The sequence below is a fragment of the Mandrillus leucophaeus genome, unplaced genomic scaffold (assembly GCF_000951045.1).
Source record: "Mandrillus leucophaeus isolate KB7577 unplaced genomic scaffold, Mleu.le_1.0 Scaffold1397, whole genome shotgun sequence".
Lineage (NCBI taxonomy): Eukaryota > Metazoa > Chordata > Mammalia > Primates > Cercopithecidae > Mandrillus > Mandrillus leucophaeus.
This window is the reverse complement of record NW_012101362.1, coordinates 310,182-331,000: the sequence shown is the minus strand read 5'-3', so window position 1 is coordinate 331,000 and position 20,819 is coordinate 310,182. Positions and strand designations below refer to the sequence as shown.

Sequence of the window (20,819 nt, the reverse complement as noted above, 5' to 3'; positions counted from 1 at the left end):
CAACAATAGATGGTTAAGAAGAGGCAAAAAGATAATTGTTCCATCTTGCCTGGTGAACTCTTAAATCAACAAAGGAGGCCGCCCCTCTGGCTAATCACCCAGTGTGGGTTCTGCGCCTGACAGGAAAGCACAGAAGTGCATCTCTGCTGCGGGGAGATTTCTCTTGTTTTCTAATTCAAACATTTGCAACACAAAGTGAATAAACCTGAAAAATGCCAACTAAGAAGTTGGGTATCTGTATTTTGGAGTGATATTTAGAATTAAGTTAGTCATGAAAATATTCTGTACCAATAACTGTGCAGTAATCGTTTCCGTACGCTGCCAACAAGGCAGACAGATGCAGAGGAAACGTCCTTACAATTTTCTGGAATGTAGACACGAAGCGCAAACTGAACCTCTGGCAGATGGCAGAAAAGGTGACTTGACAATGAGTTTGAAACAATTAAAGTGATATTCTCATGCATTCATTTCCACAATTTTATTCAATTCGAGGAAAGCCCAGATGATTGGAACATGGACATAAAGGAGGACAACCTAAGACTGCGAGTTTCATCTTCCGAAAGGTTGCATTTATAAGCAGGCTGCCAGAGGCTGCGCGTTCTTTCTCATTCTTTGCATCCAGGAGGCTGGAGGGTCTTGCAGCCTACCCCAGCTCCCCCACACTCCAACCCCATAAGGAAGGGCCACCGCCGCCCCTTGTTCAGTAATCCTTGGGTTTTCTGATCACTATCCTCTAGGCCAGCGATCGGATTCACCTCTTCTTTCGCGTCCCTACGGGCAACCAAGGCCATCAGGGGCCCTGGTCCCGAACGTGAGTAGCGAGATATTCACAATAAGGAACTAAGTGTGGACTCTCAGGGGTTGCGCTCGCCATCCAGGGACTGAAAGAGACCTGCGGGATGATTTTCTCCTTTCCTCTAGTCAGGACAAGGGGAGTGGATTCGGTTCAATTTTTCTGCTTCGGTCAATGGGAAGATGAAATAGAAAAATTCCCTTTCACTCTCAACACTGACTTAGGGGGCTATCTAGCTAGAAGGCTGGCAAACTGAAAAACGGCGGGGGCCAAAGGGACGATTGGAGTCTCTGTTTACCACTTCTCTCATCCCTGGACTCAGGTTAGGTTAAATTTCCAGCGACGTGTGTGCTTGAAAGCAGACAGGTGGGGTTCTTGGAAACAACATATAGCAGAGTTTCTGAGCCCCAGAAGGACCTTAAGACAGGAGTTCCTGAGCCCTGAATAAGAGGCTACCTCGGGTAAAGCGATTGATCTCTGTGCGGTGAGGCTGGGAAGGGAAGGCACTGTTGACCTTTTGGGGAGCAAGTGAATAACTCAGTTGAGTTGATGAACTGACGTTCTTTCTGAAAGGGGTCGTCTCCTGGGCCCCTTTTCTTTTCTCAGTCGGCCTTTAGCAGGTAGGGAGGCAGGGCAAATTCTTCTCTCAATGTGAAGTCACAAAGAAGTGCTGAGTTTTAACAGTATGGATCTTAAGTCGTAGATAATTCTAAACACACCCGCGCCAGAGTTCACACCCTTGTTCCTCTCCACGGAGTCGGAGCAGACAGCGACCTTCAAAATTGTCTCTAAAATCCCTCTCGAACTGACTGGGCACTTACTGGGATTTGAGGGGTTTTTCTTCAGCTTCCAAACTACTATTACGCGCAGAATATACTGGTAGTTGCCAGCAATGATTGCCCCCCATCTCTTTTTAAAAGTAGCCCCCGTCCACGCACCATTCAGCTTACACTGAACTGTCCCGACATGCCTTAGCCGTCAGTTTAATTCACCAAGTAGCTGTAACTCTTGACATCACCTCCGCAGCCCACCCGAGGACTCCTTTCCAGGACACCTTATGAGGCTGTTTTTCGAGCGCTGAATTCTGAGACTTAAAGGAAGGTTACTTGAGGCATCCTGGTAGATTTCCGGGCTTCCAACTCCCTCCCCTGCTTGACTGGTAATTTTCTGCTGCTCCACCTCCTCCCCCACTTGACCTCCTCCAAGGTACCTTCGCCTCCCCTCCCCCGCTCGTTCCCAGTAAATCTCCAGCGGGTGGGGGAAATCAACCCTTTGGCGCTAAACTCTGAGCTGCCCGTTGGACACGATTGCAGTGGGGGAAATGGTGTCCGTCCTTTCAGAAAGAATGATCAACTAGATGGAGGTAACTTGCTCCACGTTTCCCGAGATCTCAGGAGGACCTATGAGTGTTTTGCTAGATTCAGGGCAAATGTAGATTTCAGCTGAACCGCTCAGGACTTGAGAGATAACTATTTCACTCTCCGGACTGCAACCACTTCCGCGAGAATCTGATACATTTAATGAAGGCTTTGCCAGATGTACGGGTCAGCGCGTCCTTGGCCCAGCACAACTTAGGTCAGCACACTGCACTCACTAGCACCAACCTGGGCTCCACGCAGCAGAACTCGGTTAAAAATCGTCTTTCGTGGTCACTTAGGAGTTCTAGGGGGCAGGGGGAAACAAGAAAAAGGTTTCACTTGACACTGCCGGCCGCTTTTGATAAGTCATAGCAAATACTTTCAGAAGCACAATTTTAAAGGGAGAATCCAAATTTCCGTCCTCGCTCGGCCGAACTCCCTGCAATCAGCTGCAGACCATCGCAGGCTCAGGACTGAACTGAGGTTTGTGGCTTCGCAGCTGCCCCGATGCGATGCCGGGAGCATGAAATTCTATCTCGGCTGAGAACCGAGCAACAGACCGCACAAGAACAGTGCCTTCTGGCCTGTCATCTGCCAAGAAATACCAGGAACGCTAGTGTCAGAAACAACTACCTGAACCCAGAAAGTAAGGCTAGGAAGCTCTGTGTGCAAAGAAAATTCTTGCTAATTCACCCAGACTGTTTTAACTGGTTAATAAAGCAACTGACACTCAACAAAACCACAATCGCAGCAGGAGTCCTAGGCATCAAAATAAGAATCACAACTAAAGGTTTGTTGTTGTTGTTAACAACTGTCTTTATTATCATTGCTTAGTATTTTTTTAAGTAAAAGGAAAGAAAAAGAGATAATCATTTCATACCCAGTGGTATCTCTTCCTTTTCTCCGAAATTAGAGCACAGATTCTCTTGATTGTTCCTCAATAAGCCACCACCACCAACGGGAAGAGAGGCAAATTGGTTCTAAACACCCACAACCCGTTCCGGTGGAATATAGTTAATCCTAACTCCTTTAAAACGCACATAATTTTATCTGACCCTTGGACATGATTAAAGATACTGAGGGCTTATATAGCCTTATTCTACATGACTAGAGACTACACATAAAAGATAAAAACGGGAAAAGGGATACATATGCATCTACTCAATATCCATTTTTAGAGGTAAATAAAATGTTCCTGTTTCACTTTGGCCCCCAAACTATACACGATTGTGGACATCAGAAAATATAAACCCTTCAGGTATATATATATTTTCATCTGAATACCTTACTCAGTGAAACTAGCAGTGTAACTGTTATTCTACTCTTTCAAACCTGATTCTGATGTGAGCTAAACATATAGCATCATCTCCCTGGGAACAAATTCCCAAATTTATACCTTCATTGGAAAGCTGATCAAAGCCCCTCTTCCCTTCCCAATCTTGGTTAAATGAGAAGGAATAAGCTGTCTGTTTGTGACTTCCCAAAGAACCAACTTAAAATTCATTTGTATGTGCCAGAGGTTATTGGGAGATCAATAAATGTTAAATGTGTAATTTTACATTTCAATTGGAATTAAAACCTATTCAGATTTTTGAAGGTAGCTTGGGAGCATGATGTTTGTTCAGGAATCTGTATCTGACATTAAGTTTGATGTGGAATGTTTAAATTGTAATTAAAGCAGAGAAAGCAACAGTATACAAAAACACAGGTCTAAGAGCCCACCAGGAGGTTGAGTGTTAACAGCCACATTTTGGAAGCTGTATACAAGTGCACATGGGCAGATGCCACAGACGCCAGAGGAACTTACGTTTCAGTATCCCTTTTATATTGAAAGACACTGTCGGATATATTGAGGCAGCCTGGAGGTGATGGGGACTATACTTAATAACTACTCATACTCCTCTTTTTCTCAGTAAAGGAACTCAAACCAGAGATTCACACTATTGCCGTTTTCAAGGATATATTTTCGACCTAACAATATACAAAGGTCAAAACGAGTCCATTTTTGAGAGGACAGGGTCTAATCCTCCCTTTGAACACAAGAGGTCGCTCCTGTAATCAAGTATTAAGGAAAAATTGCTAATCAGTTTTATGTATTCTCTAGAAAACAAAATTTTACAGATATATTTGATGTACTAAATCCACATACAGCAATCAGCTGAGGAAATGAGAATAGTCCATGATCAATTTAGAACTTCAAGGTGAGGTAAAACTACAAAGCCTGCTATTCTAACTTGGATTTTAATATAAAGTGTATCATGATACATGCACTGAACTTCAGAGCATGTCCATCATGGTGGGGGTCCCTCAAATGTCTCCTTTTAATGCGGGTATCTTCACCATGCGTCTTGCTTCTATCAGTTTAGGAACTTACTAAGAAAATACTTGTTTACAACAATGGTGCAAAATGAAAAGAGGAAAATGTTGTCTTCACCATTAAGGTGAAATTGCCTGTTACTAAAGGTTTCCCCCAAGCCACATGCCAGTTTTTCTACTTGGAATTGCTATCATCTGCAATAATTCTTTGTAATGCAATAGCTTATTGGTTTAGGGAGTTAAAATACCACACTATGTGTGGGAGGTGGGGGCTAGTTTGAAGGAAGATGGATAGTGAGGGTGCTTTGTGGATCTCAAATGTAAGTCATCAGGCTTCTGGTAGCTTCTGGTGTTTAATTCCATCTTATAAACGTGGCATGATAGAATATGACTGGGTAAAACTCTCCATTTTCTGGCATTGTGGTGGTTATCTTTTTTTACTAGGGTCAACATGTTTATCTATATGGGAAACACGCCCGAATACTGGGAAGATTTGCTTCGTGTTGAGATTATCAGCATCAGCTTTGCAAAAACAGCTTGACAAAAGGCTCCATACATTTAATACCAGAGACTAGAAACAGACACACACACACACACACACACACACACAACTGGTAAACTTATCAGCCTAGGTCTATTCAACTTTCACTTTCATACACGCGCTACAAAATAACCTATAATAAAAATGGAAGGGAAGAGAGATCCAATTTGAAATCCTCCTTGAGAAAAAGCAAAACAAATCAAAACGAGTTCCTGGGGAAGAAAGCCTCAGTTAGGTCAAGAGGAAACTTTTGCATCTTAAATTCCCTTTCTGCTTTGGAGAGGCATTACCCGTTCAAGCTCAGCCAATGCGACCGGCCAGGACTTACAGCTCTTATCAAGGGTTAGATTTTGCGAAAGATACAAAGAAAGGAGTTTCCTAACACACCGGGTCTTCTCACGGCAACAAGACACCGAAATTAAGCCTACTATGGTTTGTGTCTGTAGGCCTTTTTAGATAAAACTGGCAGTCCTATTAGATAAGAAATGGCTTTTTAGAAGCTTTGGGGGAAGCGCGGGGGTTCTTCGTGGCCTTCCTGTGACTTTGTCTTTGGCAGACTGTAAGAGATGATGGGAACACGTAAGAATGATTGAAAAAGGTTACCGGCGAGTTGCACCCAACAATCTTCTCTCTCCAAGTAGTTTCCTGAGAGAAAATTATTATATATCAACGCCTAGGGACGTGAAATAGATCTTCCACTGTTCTGTAATAAATCCCTCCCTACTCGCGCCCTTACACTAATGCATTGTTTAAAAATCTCCAGTCATGGAGACTTGTCCTTATAATTATCAAAACACCACAGCTAGCTGCACAAGTTTGCTTAAAAACAAAGGGCAGGAGACCAGCAGAGAGAGGAATTGGACAGTATATAAAAACCTTACAAACTTTAGACTACTGAAAGATCATTTCGCTCTTTGGCTTAGGGTTAGTGAACTTCAATTCTAGAGTTTAAACTGAAAAGCAGACCTCGCGGGTCTGAAAGACAAAAAGTCCGCGGAGTCAACTTCATTTTACCCGTGCGTTCCAACCTGATTGTCCCCAACAGCAAGAAGCGCTTTTCCTCCCACCCCCCGTTTTTAGATATCTGAGGTCGGGGAAGACGGAGTTACGGTGTAGCAGTCACGAAACAGTTCCTCTGGGTTTAATCATCCTATTTCCAATTCTTCTTCCCCTAGCGCGCCGAGCGCAGCCAGTTCTGGAGGGAACTCCCCCTCCCGAGCAGCCAAGGCGGGCTAGGCCCCGGGGATGTGCGCCACGGCGTGGGACCAAACCAAGATAAGCGCCCTGCTCCAAGTTCCCCCCGTTTCCTAGAGCCCGGGAGGGACCTCGTCAACAGGTAGACCTACCCACCAGCCACTCGCCACGAGCGGCAGAAAGTGAGCCCCGCGCGCAACGCTGCCATTCGGACTGCGGGGACCCCAGGAGCGGAGGGCGGAGGAGTAGCGCGACAGGAGGCGAGGGCGCAGACGGCACGGCCGGGAAGGAACGCGGGAGGGGGCAGAAGGAAGAGGAGGTGAAGGAGAGGGAGGCCAGAGCCAGAACAGTCCGGCAGCCCGAGCATCGGGGGAGAACGGGCTGAGCCCGGAGCAAGTTGCCTCGGGAGCCCTAATCCTCTCCCGCGAGCTCGCCGAGCGGTCAGTGGCGCACAGCGGCTGCGAGACTGAAATATGATAATCAGAACAGCTGCGCCGCGCGCCCTGCAGCCAATGGGCGCGGCGCTCGCCTGACGTCCCCGCGCGCTGCGTCAGACCAATGGCGATGGAGCTGAGTTGGAGCAGAGAAGTTTGAGTAAGAGATAAGGAAGAGAGGTGCCCGAGCCGCGCCGAGTCCGCCGCCGCCGCAGCGCCTCCGCTCCACCAACTCCGTCGGCTTAAATTGGACTCCCAGATCCGCGAGGGCGCTGCGCAGCCGAGCAGCGGCTCTTTCAGCTTTGGCAACCCCAGGGGCCACTATTTCCCACTTAGCCACAGCTCCAGCATCCTCTCTGTGGGCTGTTCACCAACTGTACAACCACCATTTCACTGTGGACATTACTCCCTCTTACAGATATGGGAGACATGGGAGATCCACCAAAAAGTAAGAGGCTATTTTACGTTGTGGGGCTCGGTGTGCTGTTCTTGTGCGGGGTTCTCTCTCAGGCACCGGCTGAGGTGCCGAGGGCTCTTTGGAGTTGGAGTCATTGCCTGGAGAAAGAGAAAAGGTGGCTTTTTCTTGTTGCCGCCGCGCCTGCATGCTTACTGTCGGTTCTTATCTTCGGGAAACTGATCGTACCTTGTGTTTGAATTCGCCTGTGTACCCTCCAAAACCCTAGCTTTTTGGTGCTAAGCGGTGATTTCCTCCTGGGGAATCCTGAGCTCTCCGAGAAGGTTATTATGTTGCAAAGGTTTGCCTGCACAGTCAATACCCAGAGATGTGAATTAGCATTAGACTTGCAAAAGAGTGACAACTGTATTTATGCCTGCTCTTGCTAACAATATCCAGTCCTATGTGCTATTTAAGAGCGTGCTTCATGGAAAATATAGACATCCCTGCATTCACTTAACGCTTCTAGTCAAAACCTTTTCTTTGACTTGACTTATCCATAATCTTTCCCAATGATTATAGCAAAGAGGAAGGAGGGGGATAAAAAGAAATACAAAATGAGCGGGTTTGATTGCGTGCTAGGCGTACAAATGTAGACTATTCCAATCTGCATTTTACATATATTCCACCTCCTTTAAAAATGAGTTAAGGTTTTGATGGCACACTTCAATTACCATCCCAAAGTGCAATACTCTAAAAAAAAAAAAAAAAAAAAAAAACCTCACAGAGTACGCCCTATAAGAGAACAGAGAACGACACTAAAAGTGTGTTTATCTCTGTAGGAAGTAAACGCTTAGTCAATCATGTATTTATTTTCATTTCAGAAAAACGTCTGATTTCCCTATGTGTTGGTTGCGGCAATCAGATTCACGATCAGTATATTCTGAGGGTTTCTCCGGATTTGGAATGGCATGCGGCATGTTTGAAATGTGCGGAGTGTAATCAGTATTTGGACGAGAGCTGTACATGCTTTGTTAGGGATGGGAAAACCTACTGTAAAAGAGATTATATCAGGTATGGCATTTACACTCCTTCCTTAATTTTGTGAGATTTCCCTTACTCTCCCCACTCTTTATGTATTATTTGGTGTGGCTTTGTCTTTTTGTGAAGTTTGCCTCTGTGGAGTCATGCAAGCCAAAGTTACCCTGTACATGTGTTACAAAAATCAAGCTATGCTGTTCATTTGATTTTTTAGTGGAGAAAAACAAAAACCCTTAACAGTGGTATTCATAATTCTGGGGTATTGAGGCTTGTTTAATTACTCTTGGAATTTATGATGCACAAATTATTTTCCTCTTTCACTCTCCCCCTTACAAAACAAAATTTTTAAAAGATGGAGAAGTTTGGGTCTTTAACTTTAAAATAGGGTCGACTTTTATTGTATAGTGCAGTGTTCTGTTTGTTTTAGTCCTTTTTAAAATTAGTAACTTACAAATTTTTTTGGTGACATCAATGCAATAGGTGAAATAAAAGTTTGACCGAAGCATATTCACAAATGTACTTTGAAAGAGCGAGTACAGGTATTGCTCCTTTTATTTTTTGGGTAAGACTTCCTTCTGAGAAAAATTTAAAACCAACTTAAATATTCCTTGCAGAAAACACCGGAAACTTAATCTTTTTAAATATTAACCCTTTGGTGACATCTAAGTGTCTCTTCTTTCTTATCTTATCTGAGCTGATGAATTAGAGCAGATCAAATTGCCCATCATCTGTCTACGAACAATTGGTATATTTAGATAATTGAACAGCTTCCTTTCTCACATTAAAATCTGGTAACTGATAAAATGAGCGAATTGTCCAAATTGACAAGACTGAAACCACATAGGAACTTTGTGAGTTTGGTTTTGTTGTTTTGGAGAGGTTTTTTTTTTTTTTCCCCCCTCCAATTTATTCTGCATCAGGCTTTGCTAATCTCAAGTTTTCTCTGACTTGTGTGTATATATCAGAAACTTTGTTTTTTGCCTTAGAAAGCCAGTAGAGTCTCCAAAGAAAATTGTATGTGTTTTATTAACAAACAGAAGAGATATCACCATCATTATTATGTTAAATAGCAAAATATCACATTTTAAATGTCTGGTGGCTATTAACAAGTAATTAATTAGCTTTTGTAAGGCAAATGGTTTCTGAAGCTTGAGAGCTTTTATTAAAGTTTAATTAAGATTTAATATACAGTCACAGTTTGCTCCTGCTCACTTAGTATCCAGCATTTTTTTCTTCTTTTTTATAAATCATGACACGGAGAGGATAATCTTGGTAGATAAAATTAACCTGGTTGGGGGAGGTTAATACTTCAGAGAGGGAGTGAAAGGAAGTAAGGGAAGTCGGGGTACAGGAAGGGGGAGGGATTTTCTCAATTGTGTGGTCACCGCCAAAGTCAAGTCTTCACCCTATGAAATGGAAGATCTCACACTGAGTAGGCGGAGGGAGGAAAAACTTTTGAATCCACCTTCTAACCTCTGACAAATGAGCGTTTTCATGGTTTACTAGATTGGTGTGTAAACGCAAGATTCTAGAGAAGGAGAGTCCACTTCAGGGGTATCTTTACTCCTGTGGAAATAGTATTTTGCTCAATTGCACACAGGTTTGCATGTGCCTACTTCTGGATATACACATTTGTAGAAGGACCTAATCATTTTTACCTTCTCTCCACTCTCAACTCTCTCTGTGTGTGTGTGTGTGTGTGTGTGTGTGTAATCTTGTAGCTGTAAAAGCAGAACAGACTGAACAGTTAGATTTCCACATCTCTCGTTGGAGAAGCAGTATGCGTCCTCCTGTTATGTGGATCTTGTCCTCTCTCTTCCATTCTTTCTGTTTGTAGGAATGCCCCAGCTTCTGTTATTCCTGAAAGATGGAGAAGGGGCCAGGGAAGTGCAGCCTAGATGGAACCTATAAAGATTGTCCCTTGGTAAGGAAAGGCCAGCAGTGAGAAAGACCTGAGAAGTGGGTCTTTGCATTTTTTCAGTCTGGTCATGGTTTTCAAGAAAATTGAAATAGAGGTAGATGATTCAACAACTTGAAAAAGATTGAGGGAACAGACACAGATTTTTAAAATAATAATAATAATACAAGGAAGAATGAAGAGGATATGTTCTGTTAACATTGCTGCCTGAAGAAAGTCTATAGTTGGAGAAAGACTGGAAAGTACTTGTGCAAAAGGAGATGTGGAAACGCTCAGAGGTTTCATTTTGTTATTCTGCTTGTTTATTTGTGAGTGTTTGCAAACCGAGTGGGGTGACAATCCCCTTCTCCTACCTCCTTTTTCTTGGAAGGAGGACTTTGTGTTGCAGTTTTAGACATTTCTAGCAGCAGAATTTGGGGGATAGGGAAGTGAAAGTGTGGCTGTCGGTGGCCACCAGAGTCTTTCTGGCTTCCTTCCTGCCGAGATCTGCAAGATCAACCTGGGACTGATGGCTAGAGCAGCAGCCCGAGTCTGGAATCCAATACATTTTCCGTGGTACAGGCTAGGTGTTTTGAACTAAGAGTTACCGCCTAAGACACAGGTTCATCGGAAAGGAAAGGGGAATAAAAGGGAGGAGGGAGGAAGGGGAAAAGAGAGATGGGGGAAGGAAGAGAGACAGGGAGGGAGAGAGCAGGGTTTCATTTCTGTCCTTCTGTTCCCAACTTCTGTTTGGAAATGTTGTTTACTTGGGGCGTCTTGCCCGGGATCTTGGGCCAGGGAAGTGCCCGCCTGAAGTGACCCGCTCTTCCTGTACTTCTCTCCCCGCTCTGGGCCTCCCCCCCAACCCCGCCCCGCACAGGTTGTACGGGATCAAATGCGCAAAGTGCAGCATCGGCTTCAGCAAGAACGACTTCGTGATGCGTGCCCGCTCCAAGGTGTATCACATCGAGTGTTTCCGCTGTGTGGCCTGCAGCCGCCAGCTCATCCCTGGGGACGAATTTGCGCTTCGGGAGGACGGTCTCTTCTGCCGAGCAGACCACGATGTGGTGGAGAGAGCCAGTCTGGGCGCTGGCGACCCGCTTAGTCCCCTGCATCCAGCGCGGCCACTGCAAATGGCAGGTACTCCTCTGCCCGGCTCGGGTAGGCAGGCGCCAGGTTAAGCCAGCCTGTGTGCCGGCGGCCAACAACAACCGTGGTAGCTACAGGAGTGGTGGTAGTGTTTGCTTGCAGTTAAATTAAGTGTTTTGTATGCAATTTGCTTGCGCTGTGCTCTGCTCCTTTGCAGCAAGGTTCAGTGCACTCACTGTCTCCCTTGATTCCCCGAGCACACCTACACCATCTGTGTGTCTATATGGTTACACATAAATGTACACCACTTGTGTACACGTGTATACACACGTCCAAACATTACTTCCAGTTCGCTTTGGTCTCCAAACCTTGGCTTGCTGAAAACGGGCTTCAGCTCTCAGTCAGGTATTCTCCTGCTGCCTAATTAAAGGGGCGGAGCCCCGGGTCCCTGGAGCTTCATCCTTTAACCCAATGAAGGAAGCTTAGGTGGCCTGAAGTCATTTAGTCTCCCAAATCCTTTTTCCTTGTGAGTTGCTTCACGGTCGAAAAATTTTTTAAATTTTTTATCTTTTTGTGAGAGACCAAGACTGAAAAGATACAATTTTAAAAACTGCAGGCCATTGCACAGAGCTATAATTTAAAACTGTCAACAAGCTAATCTGCAGTAATTGCCTTTTAAAGGGAGCCTGTTTCTTTAAATCATTCTATATGATTTGGTGAGAATTTCATCTTCAGGCCCATGGTTGTAGCTCTAAATTGACCCCATAGGTGTTGGCCTGACACTAGGGGGTTGTAGAAGGTGCAGGATGTGTATCATATAGATAAGAGGACTCATTCCCAAGGAAGAGGAGTGGAAACCCGGTAAGGTTGGTTAGGACCAAAGTCGTGGGTAAGAAGGTGGACAGTGTTTCCAAACCTGACTTTCTGTCATGAGTAGATCGACTCCTTTGCAGTTTTAAAGTATAAATTCCCACTAAACACTGAAGGTGAGGAAACTATAGCGCTCCCTTGCCCTTCTGCCTTCTGGCAGCTCTAAGAATTCTGTTCAGGGGGATTTGTGACTAGTGTGCACCGGGGCAAGGCCAGGGGTGGTGCTCCTGTTCAGCGGAGCCTGCACTCTGCTTGCCGGGAAACGCAGAGGAAGCTAAAATACCGGGAGGGAGGCGGGGGACATATCCCAGCCACCGTTTATCTAGAGCCTAGGCAGCTCAACAGAGTTTCCGTTTTCTACTGCTTGGAGTCTGCCCATCTCAGGAACATCCATGTATTACTTTAGATTTAATACGAAGGAAGAGCAAGGATTGGAGATATGGCAGAAATAGCGAAAGTCTTCAGCCCCTTGACATGATTGTTCTCTCGGACTGAAGTTCAAGGTGTGCTGGCAGAGTTCTCAGCCTTCCCCTTGCAGAAATCCCTGCTTGTGTAGTATTTATGGCTGTCACTGAAGTGCTCTGCGTTCTTCCTTGTACCCTCTGTGACCTTGGCCCAAGAGAAAATTCTGAGCCTGGAGAGGGTGGTAATCAATGTAACTGGGACCCAGTCTGGGCACAAGGAAACGTGAGAAAGGAGGAGAAACAGTGCTGAAAAATGCCATGCCTGCTGCGAACAGGGGGACAGATTTTAAACCTGCTTCCCTTGGCTAACACTTTGTTGACACGAGGAGGGGCGGGTGCTGCATTCCGGCCCGGGATTACTCAGCATTGACCTCTGCAGATTAGAGAGGAAGATTTTATTCTCCCTTTCACCCTCTTCGCCCCACCTCTGCCGCCCCCTGCTTTGTGTGCCGAGGCTGCAAACACTAGCCATTGTCCTGGAGTGTCTCAGGCGGGCGAGCAAGCGAGCGGGCGGGCGGGCGGGCGGGCAGGCGAGCGAGCTAGCGCAGGCGGGCGGGCGAGCGAGGGCGGGCGGGCGAGCGAGCGGCCAGCCCAGCGCTCATGGCGCTCCTTGCCCCGCAGCGGAGCCCATCTCCGCCAGGCAACCGGCCCTGCGGCCCCATGTCCACAAGCAGCCGGAGAAGACCACCCGCGTGCGGACTGTGCTGAACGAGAAGCAACTGCACACCTTGCGGACCTGCTATGCCGCAAACCCGCGGCCCGATGCGCTCATGAAGGAGCAACTGGTAGAGATGACGGGCCTCAGTCCCCGTGTGATCCGGGTCTGGTTTCAAAACAAGCGGTGCAAGGACAAGAAGCGAAGCATCATGATGAAGCAACTCCAGCAGCAGCAGCCCAATGACAAAACTGTGAGTGGCTCTGGGGCCAGGCAGGGAATGCGAGGGGGAAGTAGACGCGGCGTGCGAGGTGCGTTCCTGGTGCCCAGTTTGGCCGGCGCGCGGTTTTCGATCCTGCTCCTGGGCAGGAGTTTGGCCGGGACTGCCCCTCATCCCCACCCCCACCCATTCTTGGGGGAGAGGTTACCCGGCTCCCAGTGGGGAAGCTTGGAGGCTCCGTACGCCAGGGGAGCGGCAGCCAGGTCCCAACCTTGTGGGTGGGCTCATGCCCTTCCTCGTCGCCTGTACCTGCGAACCGGAGAAACGCCGTCCTCCCCTCCGAGGGCGGGCGGCAACGAGGTTTGGCCCGGGTTTTGCCAACCTTCAGATCGTCAGTTCCTCACGTACAGTAGAAGAGGGAGGGATACTAACACCTTGGGTTCCTACTTACATCCAGGGATTCCGTGGGCAGGTCGCCCTGTGAGCCCCCAGGGCGCACTGTACTTTTGAGTAAGGTACAGTGCGCCTTCAGGCTGAGGAGTTCCCCCAAGGTGACCCGCATGCCCAGAGCACCCTCTGCTCCAGGTGAAGCCCAGGCCTCCACAGAGACTCGCACCAGTATCCACTGTTATCTTGGGCCCACGGAAGCACCCACTCTGCAGGCTTCCTGGTGAAGTTAAGCTAGAGTTTCTTTTCTTTCTTTCTTTTTTTTCTTTTACTGCTTTGGCCCTATTTTTAAATGCCATAAAACCTGCTGTCATTAAACTTGGCAGGCTGGCCAAGACTGGGCCAGGGCACTTTCTGAGTTGGTTAGTGCATAATAGCACAATAGGAACCAGATCCAAATGCTTTGGGGGCGATGGAGTCAGGGGCTGGCTCTTCCTTGAGGAGAACTACTTGCAAAAAATCTGCAGCTTACTGAAACTGCCCGGAAAACCACCCTGTCTAGAGGCAGAAGGGAGACCCTGCTTACCTCAGCTTTCTAGTTCTGGGAAGCTATGGCCTGAGAAGGCAGAGGGGAGGAACTGGGCTGAGCTGTGAAGGTAAGGGGGAAGAAGAAAGTTAAAGTAGAATTTGGTTTAATAAGGTCCATGCAGACCTAATAGTCCAGCCCACAGAGGCAGAAACACAAAACACAATAAAACAAAACTGAACTCTAGCTAATATCCATAGGTACAGCAGATTAACTGAGTCAATAAAGGCCACTATATAGATAAGATAATACCAGGGTATATTTGCTTAGCTTGTGCAGACAACGGAGGGAGGGAATTTGCTCATTAACATGTTGGGATTGGTGGGGGGGGGGCCTATTCACAGAATATCCAGGGGATGACAGGAACTCCCATGGTGGCTGCCAGTCCAGAGAGACACGACGGTGGCTTACAGGCTAACCCAGTGGAGGTACAAAGTTACCAGCCACCTTGGAAAGTACTGAGCGACTTCGCCTTGCAGAGTGACATAGATCAGCCTGCTTTTCAGCAACTGGTAAGTGTCAGCTCCCAGATGGAAGAGGCTGAATTCCCAACAGGGGACTCTGGTTTAACTGTCACACACTGAAAGATTCAGTGGGGAGGGTGCCTTCTTGGGCTCAGGGTTGGGGAGAAACCAAGGAGATGGGTAATGAAGAGAAGGGAGACAAATGCAAGGAAAACGAACCTCTTATGCATCTTTTTTTTTATGAGACTGCATAATTTGACCATATAGGTTGAATTTTCTATCAATCAGGACTTCTTTGAAGGATTAATTTCAAGGTACCTAACTCTAGGTAGCATGTGCCAGAAGATGTACAGTGTTGGAGAATCATACATCTTAGAATTTTAGAGTTGTCCAGGACTTCAGGAAATCGTCTTGGCATTTCAATCAGCAATTAGTAAGTTTATCCTTCCTGAGCATCTAGAGAATGGGATATATAAGGATCCAAATCAAGGTGATTGTAGTTCATAATCAATGGTATAATACATAATCAGTGTCGTTATCAATAAACAGCAGCCACGTCTGGGTGCAGTTTTCAAATATATCAGTAAAGATTATTCAAATAGATCAATACTTTTTGTTACGGTATCCGTTGCTGGGAATGTCTTAATCTAAAATGTAGAATCGTTTAAACGTTTTCAAGTGTATGAGTTCAAATGTCATAGAGACACACACCTTGTACCATGTATAGCAAAAGGGACGTGAGCTCTACCAATCAGAAGTAAAGTGTTTAATCTGTGAAAACCTTAACATGTTTTCCACATCCAGTGAAGAGAAAATTAATTCACTTTTTGCCTACAAAAGGCGTAAAGAGTCAAGATGAAGAAGAACAATAAATATATATCCTTCGTAATATGCTGTATTTATATATATATGTTTTTTTTTTCTTGAAGAGTAATCAGCCTTATAGAATCTTGTTTCATAAAATGTAAAGATGTATCCCGAAACCCTGTTCCCTTTTTTGGAAATGAACCTTTAGTTGAGGTTAGCTTTTTACCCTCATATTTTACCTGAAGGGTATTTGCTTTCTCAATGTCAACAGTTAGGTAATTGGCCAGAGGCAAGTGGTTAAAAGGGCTTGGCCCCAGGCTGGTGTTTGCAAATGCTAAGTGGGTACAGAGGCTAGAAGTCCCTTAATCTCATATTGGAAAAATTTACTGTAGAAAGAAATGTAGGCTCTGGAACTAGGAAAAAAAAAATATTTTAAGGCCATTAATCTGTTGAGTTATTTGAACGAAACCTGAATCACAGAAGGAAGCTAAGGGGAGGGTTCAGGGCAGCCAAATGTTTGCACTTTCTGAAACTTTAGTGTCAGATGAGAGCTGTGGAAGGGAAGCTGAGGCAGGGGTGTGCATGGTTAGAGAAGGTTTACAACAGCAGTACAATGTGTTTATGGTTAAAGAAGGAGTCAGATATTAGGGTTAAAAGAAGGAATCAGAATGGGATGATGTCATAATATATGGGTCTCATTTTGGAAGGAAGAGCCTGATGTAAAAAGAGAGAGAGAGAGAAAGGCCAAAAGGCAGGAGGACCAACAACGAAGAATGCCCGAGCTATGAGCCTGCTGAGGAGTTAATCTGTGTTCTGTGGAGCCTTCTCTCAATCTCCCGTCAAAGGATCTGAGCCTGTTAACGGATTTTTCAACTGAAGAAGAGAGTCTTTGATGCCTAGAGACTGAGAGCTCACCTACTCCCAGGGCAACATGTAGCCAGCAGGATAATTTTATCTTGAGCATGCATAGTAGAGTTGTGATGCCATTTTACAGTGGAAAACACATTTGTTCTTAAATAATTTAATGTAACATAATGTTGGAATTTCAGTTTCAGTTAAAACAGAGATCTTTTGGAAGATGGGAAAGCGAGAGGATTTCTTCTCAAGTTTTTCTCCTCTAGGCTTTCTCTAAGCTTATTAAAATTCAGTTATCTATGTGGGTATCTTTACATATCTATCTACACAAACATTTCTACATACACAATATGATGAGTTTATAATCTTTTTATGAATACTATTCCAGTGTCCTTTATTTATTTCTCAACCTTCTATGCAGGTCAATTTTTCAGAAGGAGGACCGGGCTCTAATTCCACTGGCAGTGAAGTAGCATCAATGTCCTCTCAACTTCCAGATACACCTAACAGCATGGTAGCCAGTCCTATTGAGGCATGAGGAACATTCATTCTGTATTTTTTTTTCCCTGTTGGAGAAAGTGGGAAATTATAATGTTGAACTCTGAAATGAAAGTATTTAACAACCCAGTCAATGAAAACTGAATCAAGAAATGAATGCTCCATGAAATGCACGAAGTCTGTTTTAATGACAAGGTGATATGGTAGCAACACTGTGAAGACAATCATGGGATTTTACTAGAATTGAACAACAAACAAAACGCAAAACCCAGTATATGCTATTCAATGATCTTAGAAGTACTGAGAAAAATAAAAAGACGTTTTTAAAACGTAAAGGATTTATATTCAAGGATCTCAAAAAAAGCATTTTAATTTCACTGCACATCTAGAGAAAAACAAAAATAGAAAATTTTCTAGTCCATCCTAATCTGAATGGTGCTGTCATTGCCTTGCCAAACAGGAGCTCCAGCAAAAGCGCAGGAAGAGAGACTGGCCTCCTTGGCTGAAAGAGTCCTTTCAGAAAGGTGGAGCTGCATTGGTTTGCGATGTTTTAAGTTGACTTTAACAAGGGGTTAGTTGAAATCCTGGGTCTCTTGGCCTATCCTGTAGCTGGTTTATTTTTTACTTTGCCCCCTCCCCCCTTTTTTTGAGATCCATCCTTTATCAAGAAGTCTGAAGCGACTTTAAAGGTTTTTGAATTCAGATTTAAAAACCAACTTATAAAGCATTGCAACAAGGTTACCTCTATTTTGCCACAAGCGTCTCGGGATTGTGTTTGACTTGTGTCTGTCCAAGAACTTTTCCCCCAAAGATGTGTATAGTTATTGGTTTAAATGACTGTTTTTTCTCTCTATGGAAATAAAAAGGAAAAAAAGGAAAATTTTTTTGTTTGCTCTTGCATTGCAAAAATTATAAAGTAATTTATTATTTATTGTCGGAAGACTTGCCACTTTTCATGTCATTTGACATTTTTTGTTTGCTGAAGTTAAAAAAAAAGATAAAGGTTGTATGGTGGTCTTTGAATTATATGTCTAATTCTGTGTGTTTTGTCTTTTTCTTAAATATTATGTGAAATCAAAGCGCCATATGTAGAATTATATCTTCAGGACTATTTCACTAATAAACATTTGGCATAGATAAATAAATAAACACAGTGATCCAGGGTCCCTCTTTTATGTTTACAAACAAGCTATTCAAATGTCTGAAAGTAAGGATTGCATGTGAATTGGAGTAAACTGACACACAATTGGAGTGATGTTGTATTGCAAATAGTTAAGGTTGAGTTTGCAAGTTTGGGTTTCAATAGTTGGATCAAAGTTGGTTGGAAACCCCTTAGCTCTCAGCTATGATAATGCTACTGGTTTTGTGAAAATGAGATGCTGTTCTCTGTCCTGACCCCTCTTTCCTTCCCCCAATCTCTTCCTTGCCATACCCCACCCATCCACCTACCCCAAATAGGAAAATGGTCTTCTTTAAAATGGCTTTTGATTCAGAGTCACTGTTTTATTTTTTTAGAATAAGTGATTTATACCAAAGGCTCCTGCTTGGGATTGTTGAAATGACCTGTATGTCAAATATATAAGCTCTTGGTAAAAGAGAGGCTTTCTGCCTAGCCAGTGAGGTATGACCATTATTTACCAGTGGCGGCTGTCAGCCGACTGAGAAATACTGCTGTATTTGTGCAAAAGGAACAGGCCTAGAGAAGAGAGTATGCTCTGCAATTCCCAGAGCAGTCAGTGTATGCATTTTCTTGCCTCTTCTCCCCTCTCCCACCTCCGATTTGTCCCTTCCGCAAGTCCAATTTCAAAAATCTTGGGAAAGATGACTGGCTATGGGGAGAAACACGGCATATATTCTGTTGGGAAACCACCTTTTATGGGGTGGGGTAGCACGTCGTGTGCTTTGCTGAACCCATCAGCTATCAAGAGTCACGGGCATGCTCTCTGGGATAGACTATTCCCCCGCCGCTCCCCGCCACTCCCCCCCGCCCCCAGCAATAGTTCAAGTGCTAGAGCCAGAACCCTGGAAAAGATAAATGGCACTGCCTGAAATTGGGCTTCTTGGTGCTTCTTCGTTTGCTGGCGTCGGATTAGGATTTGGGTCTCCACCCTGTTCCCTCGCCTCCCTTTACCCCCACCCCAGGATGATGCTTTAACTCTGGAAACTGCATTCATTTGTATGCGCGAGTGTAATGCCGTTTTCAGTACCTGGCAATTCTTAATAAATGTGAAAGCTAAAGTACCCTAATCGTGTGTCGTGTGGCATACCCCTCCGGGCTCGATAGGGTGAGGTGGAGGCTATGCCCCCCAGCTCTCAAGTTGCTTTCACCCTCTCCAAACCTGCCGCAAGTCTGGAAGCCAGCCTCAATTAGGCTTTTGTTTGGGTTGGTTCTACATAACGGGTTAATTGCAGGCTCTAACGTGGGGGCAGAGAGAAAACAAACTTTGCATTGAAAATGTTGCAGTGCATTAGACATGCCCGTTGATTACTTTGATTGTTGTGTCTAATTCTTGACAGAGGGGTAATAATTTGGCCGGTGATAATAATGGCTTGCAGTCTTCTGCTGAGAAAAACAAGAGTTGTGTCTTATCTCACATGGATCTTCTTCGGGAAAGGTTTTTTGTTTGTTTGTTGTTGTTGTTGTTGTTTTTAACTCAGATCTCCCTCCTCTAATCTCTTGCCAAGGGACTTTACTGTTTTAGCTTCCCATTCACTATTTCTATTGTTCTCTTTTTTCCTTTTTCCTCACCATCATAGCTGAAATGGCAACTAATATGCATGTGTAAGGAGGGCAGGTTCAATGTGAATATTGGTGTCATGCCTGCAAAGTTATTGAGAGTCCAAGCCTTCCTTACTTGGAAAACACCGGACCGGCTTCCCCAGCCATAGCCTCTGGTGGACTCAAAAATGTTAGGGACTAGAGATGGAAAACACTTTCTTTAGGGTTTGAATGCAATAGAGGTACTTAAGGGAGGCACCCATCTTTGTGAAACTTTTTCCTCCTCGAATTGATTTCTAAGATTGAGAATATGTTTACATGTTTTGGTGGGGAGAGGTGATGTTTTACATATATAGATGTCAGTCTATTCTGAAGTCCATCGCTTGAATTTAACCACAATAATTTAGGGAGGGGGTGATGAATGATTTGGTTTCACTTGCTAGATTCAAGATATTTGTTGCCTGGTGGCTGAGAATGGACTAATGAGTCAATAGCATTCTAGTTCTTTCATTTTTTTTATATGAAGGTGTGTCTTCCTTCCCCTTTTAGACTCCTCAGCCTGCACTCTAAAATGTGTAGCAGAAATGTCATTTTGTTCGCAAATCATCTCCTGCATACTCTCCTCTTCTCTGCACACCTCTGAAGACTGAGTTTTGAGCTCTGCTCTTGTAATGAAATTCCTCTTGTTCGTTATTATCTCTGATCGTCCCTCCCTTATTACTCTGAATTCTTCCTTCTGGACATTATGATTCATTTCCTCCAGCTTCTGCAAGCTAAAATTTAATGCAGCTAAAAACATCTAGTATGCTCCCCTTAAATCAGAAAATTAATATCAGTATACATAGTCTTAAAGACAGGATATTGTTTCCCCTATAGTTTCAGCACAATACTGTCTTCCATTTCAGTCTATTTTCCCTCTATCCCATTCATGAAATGAACTTGGGTTTTCTTACAAATCAAAAAAGTTCTTTTCTAAGTTAGAATCCTATTTAAAGATTTTTTTCTCCTTTGAAACAAGGTTTCTGGTTACTCATAATTCTGTGTGGGTATGTGTACCCACTTGCCCATTGACAACTTTCTTGGAGTTCAAGATTAAATAGATGACTTTGTGATGCTTGGCTGCTATTCACCCTGATCAACTTGTTAAACTCATAATGTTGACCTCTCTTCTGGTGTATCTTATCCTTTTGAAACTAGCTAAAAAGACAATGTGCTTTCAGGTTACCTTGGAAGTGCT

The 20,819-nt window shown here is 44.5% G+C and overlaps 1 protein-coding gene and 1 long non-coding RNA gene across 3 annotated transcripts; one reads left to right on the top strand and one right to left on the bottom strand.

Moving 5' to 3' along the window:
- Positions 1–463: 463 nt before the first annotated feature.
- LOC105534828 lies at positions 464–6,711 on the bottom strand. The gene is made up of 2 exons (XR_001005334.1): positions 6,359–6,711; positions 464–2,455 (listed from the first exon to the last, which is right to left on the bottom strand). It is a non-coding gene; the product is annotated as an uncharacterized LOC105534828 (long non-coding RNA).
- Positions 6,175–18,012, top strand: LOC105534829 (insulin gene enhancer protein ISL-1). 2 transcript variants are annotated; one of them, XM_011973713.1, is made up of 6 exons: positions 6,175–7,084; positions 7,915–8,104; positions 10,849–11,108; positions 13,013–13,299; positions 14,584–14,751; positions 16,787–18,012. In XM_011973713.1, the coding sequence occupies exons 1-6, from the start codon at positions 7,057–7,059 to the stop codon at positions 16,901–16,903; spliced, it is 1,050 nt and encodes a 349-aa protein (XP_011829103.1). In that variant the 5' UTR covers positions 6,175–7,056; the 3' UTR covers positions 16,904–18,012. The 2 variants fall into 2 exon arrangements, with proteins under 2 accessions (XP_011829103.1, XP_011829104.1); XM_011973714.1 differs by lacking the exons at positions 6,175–7,084; positions 7,915–8,104 and adding an exon at positions 9,831–9,995.
- Positions 18,013–20,819: the final 2,807 nt, after the last annotated feature.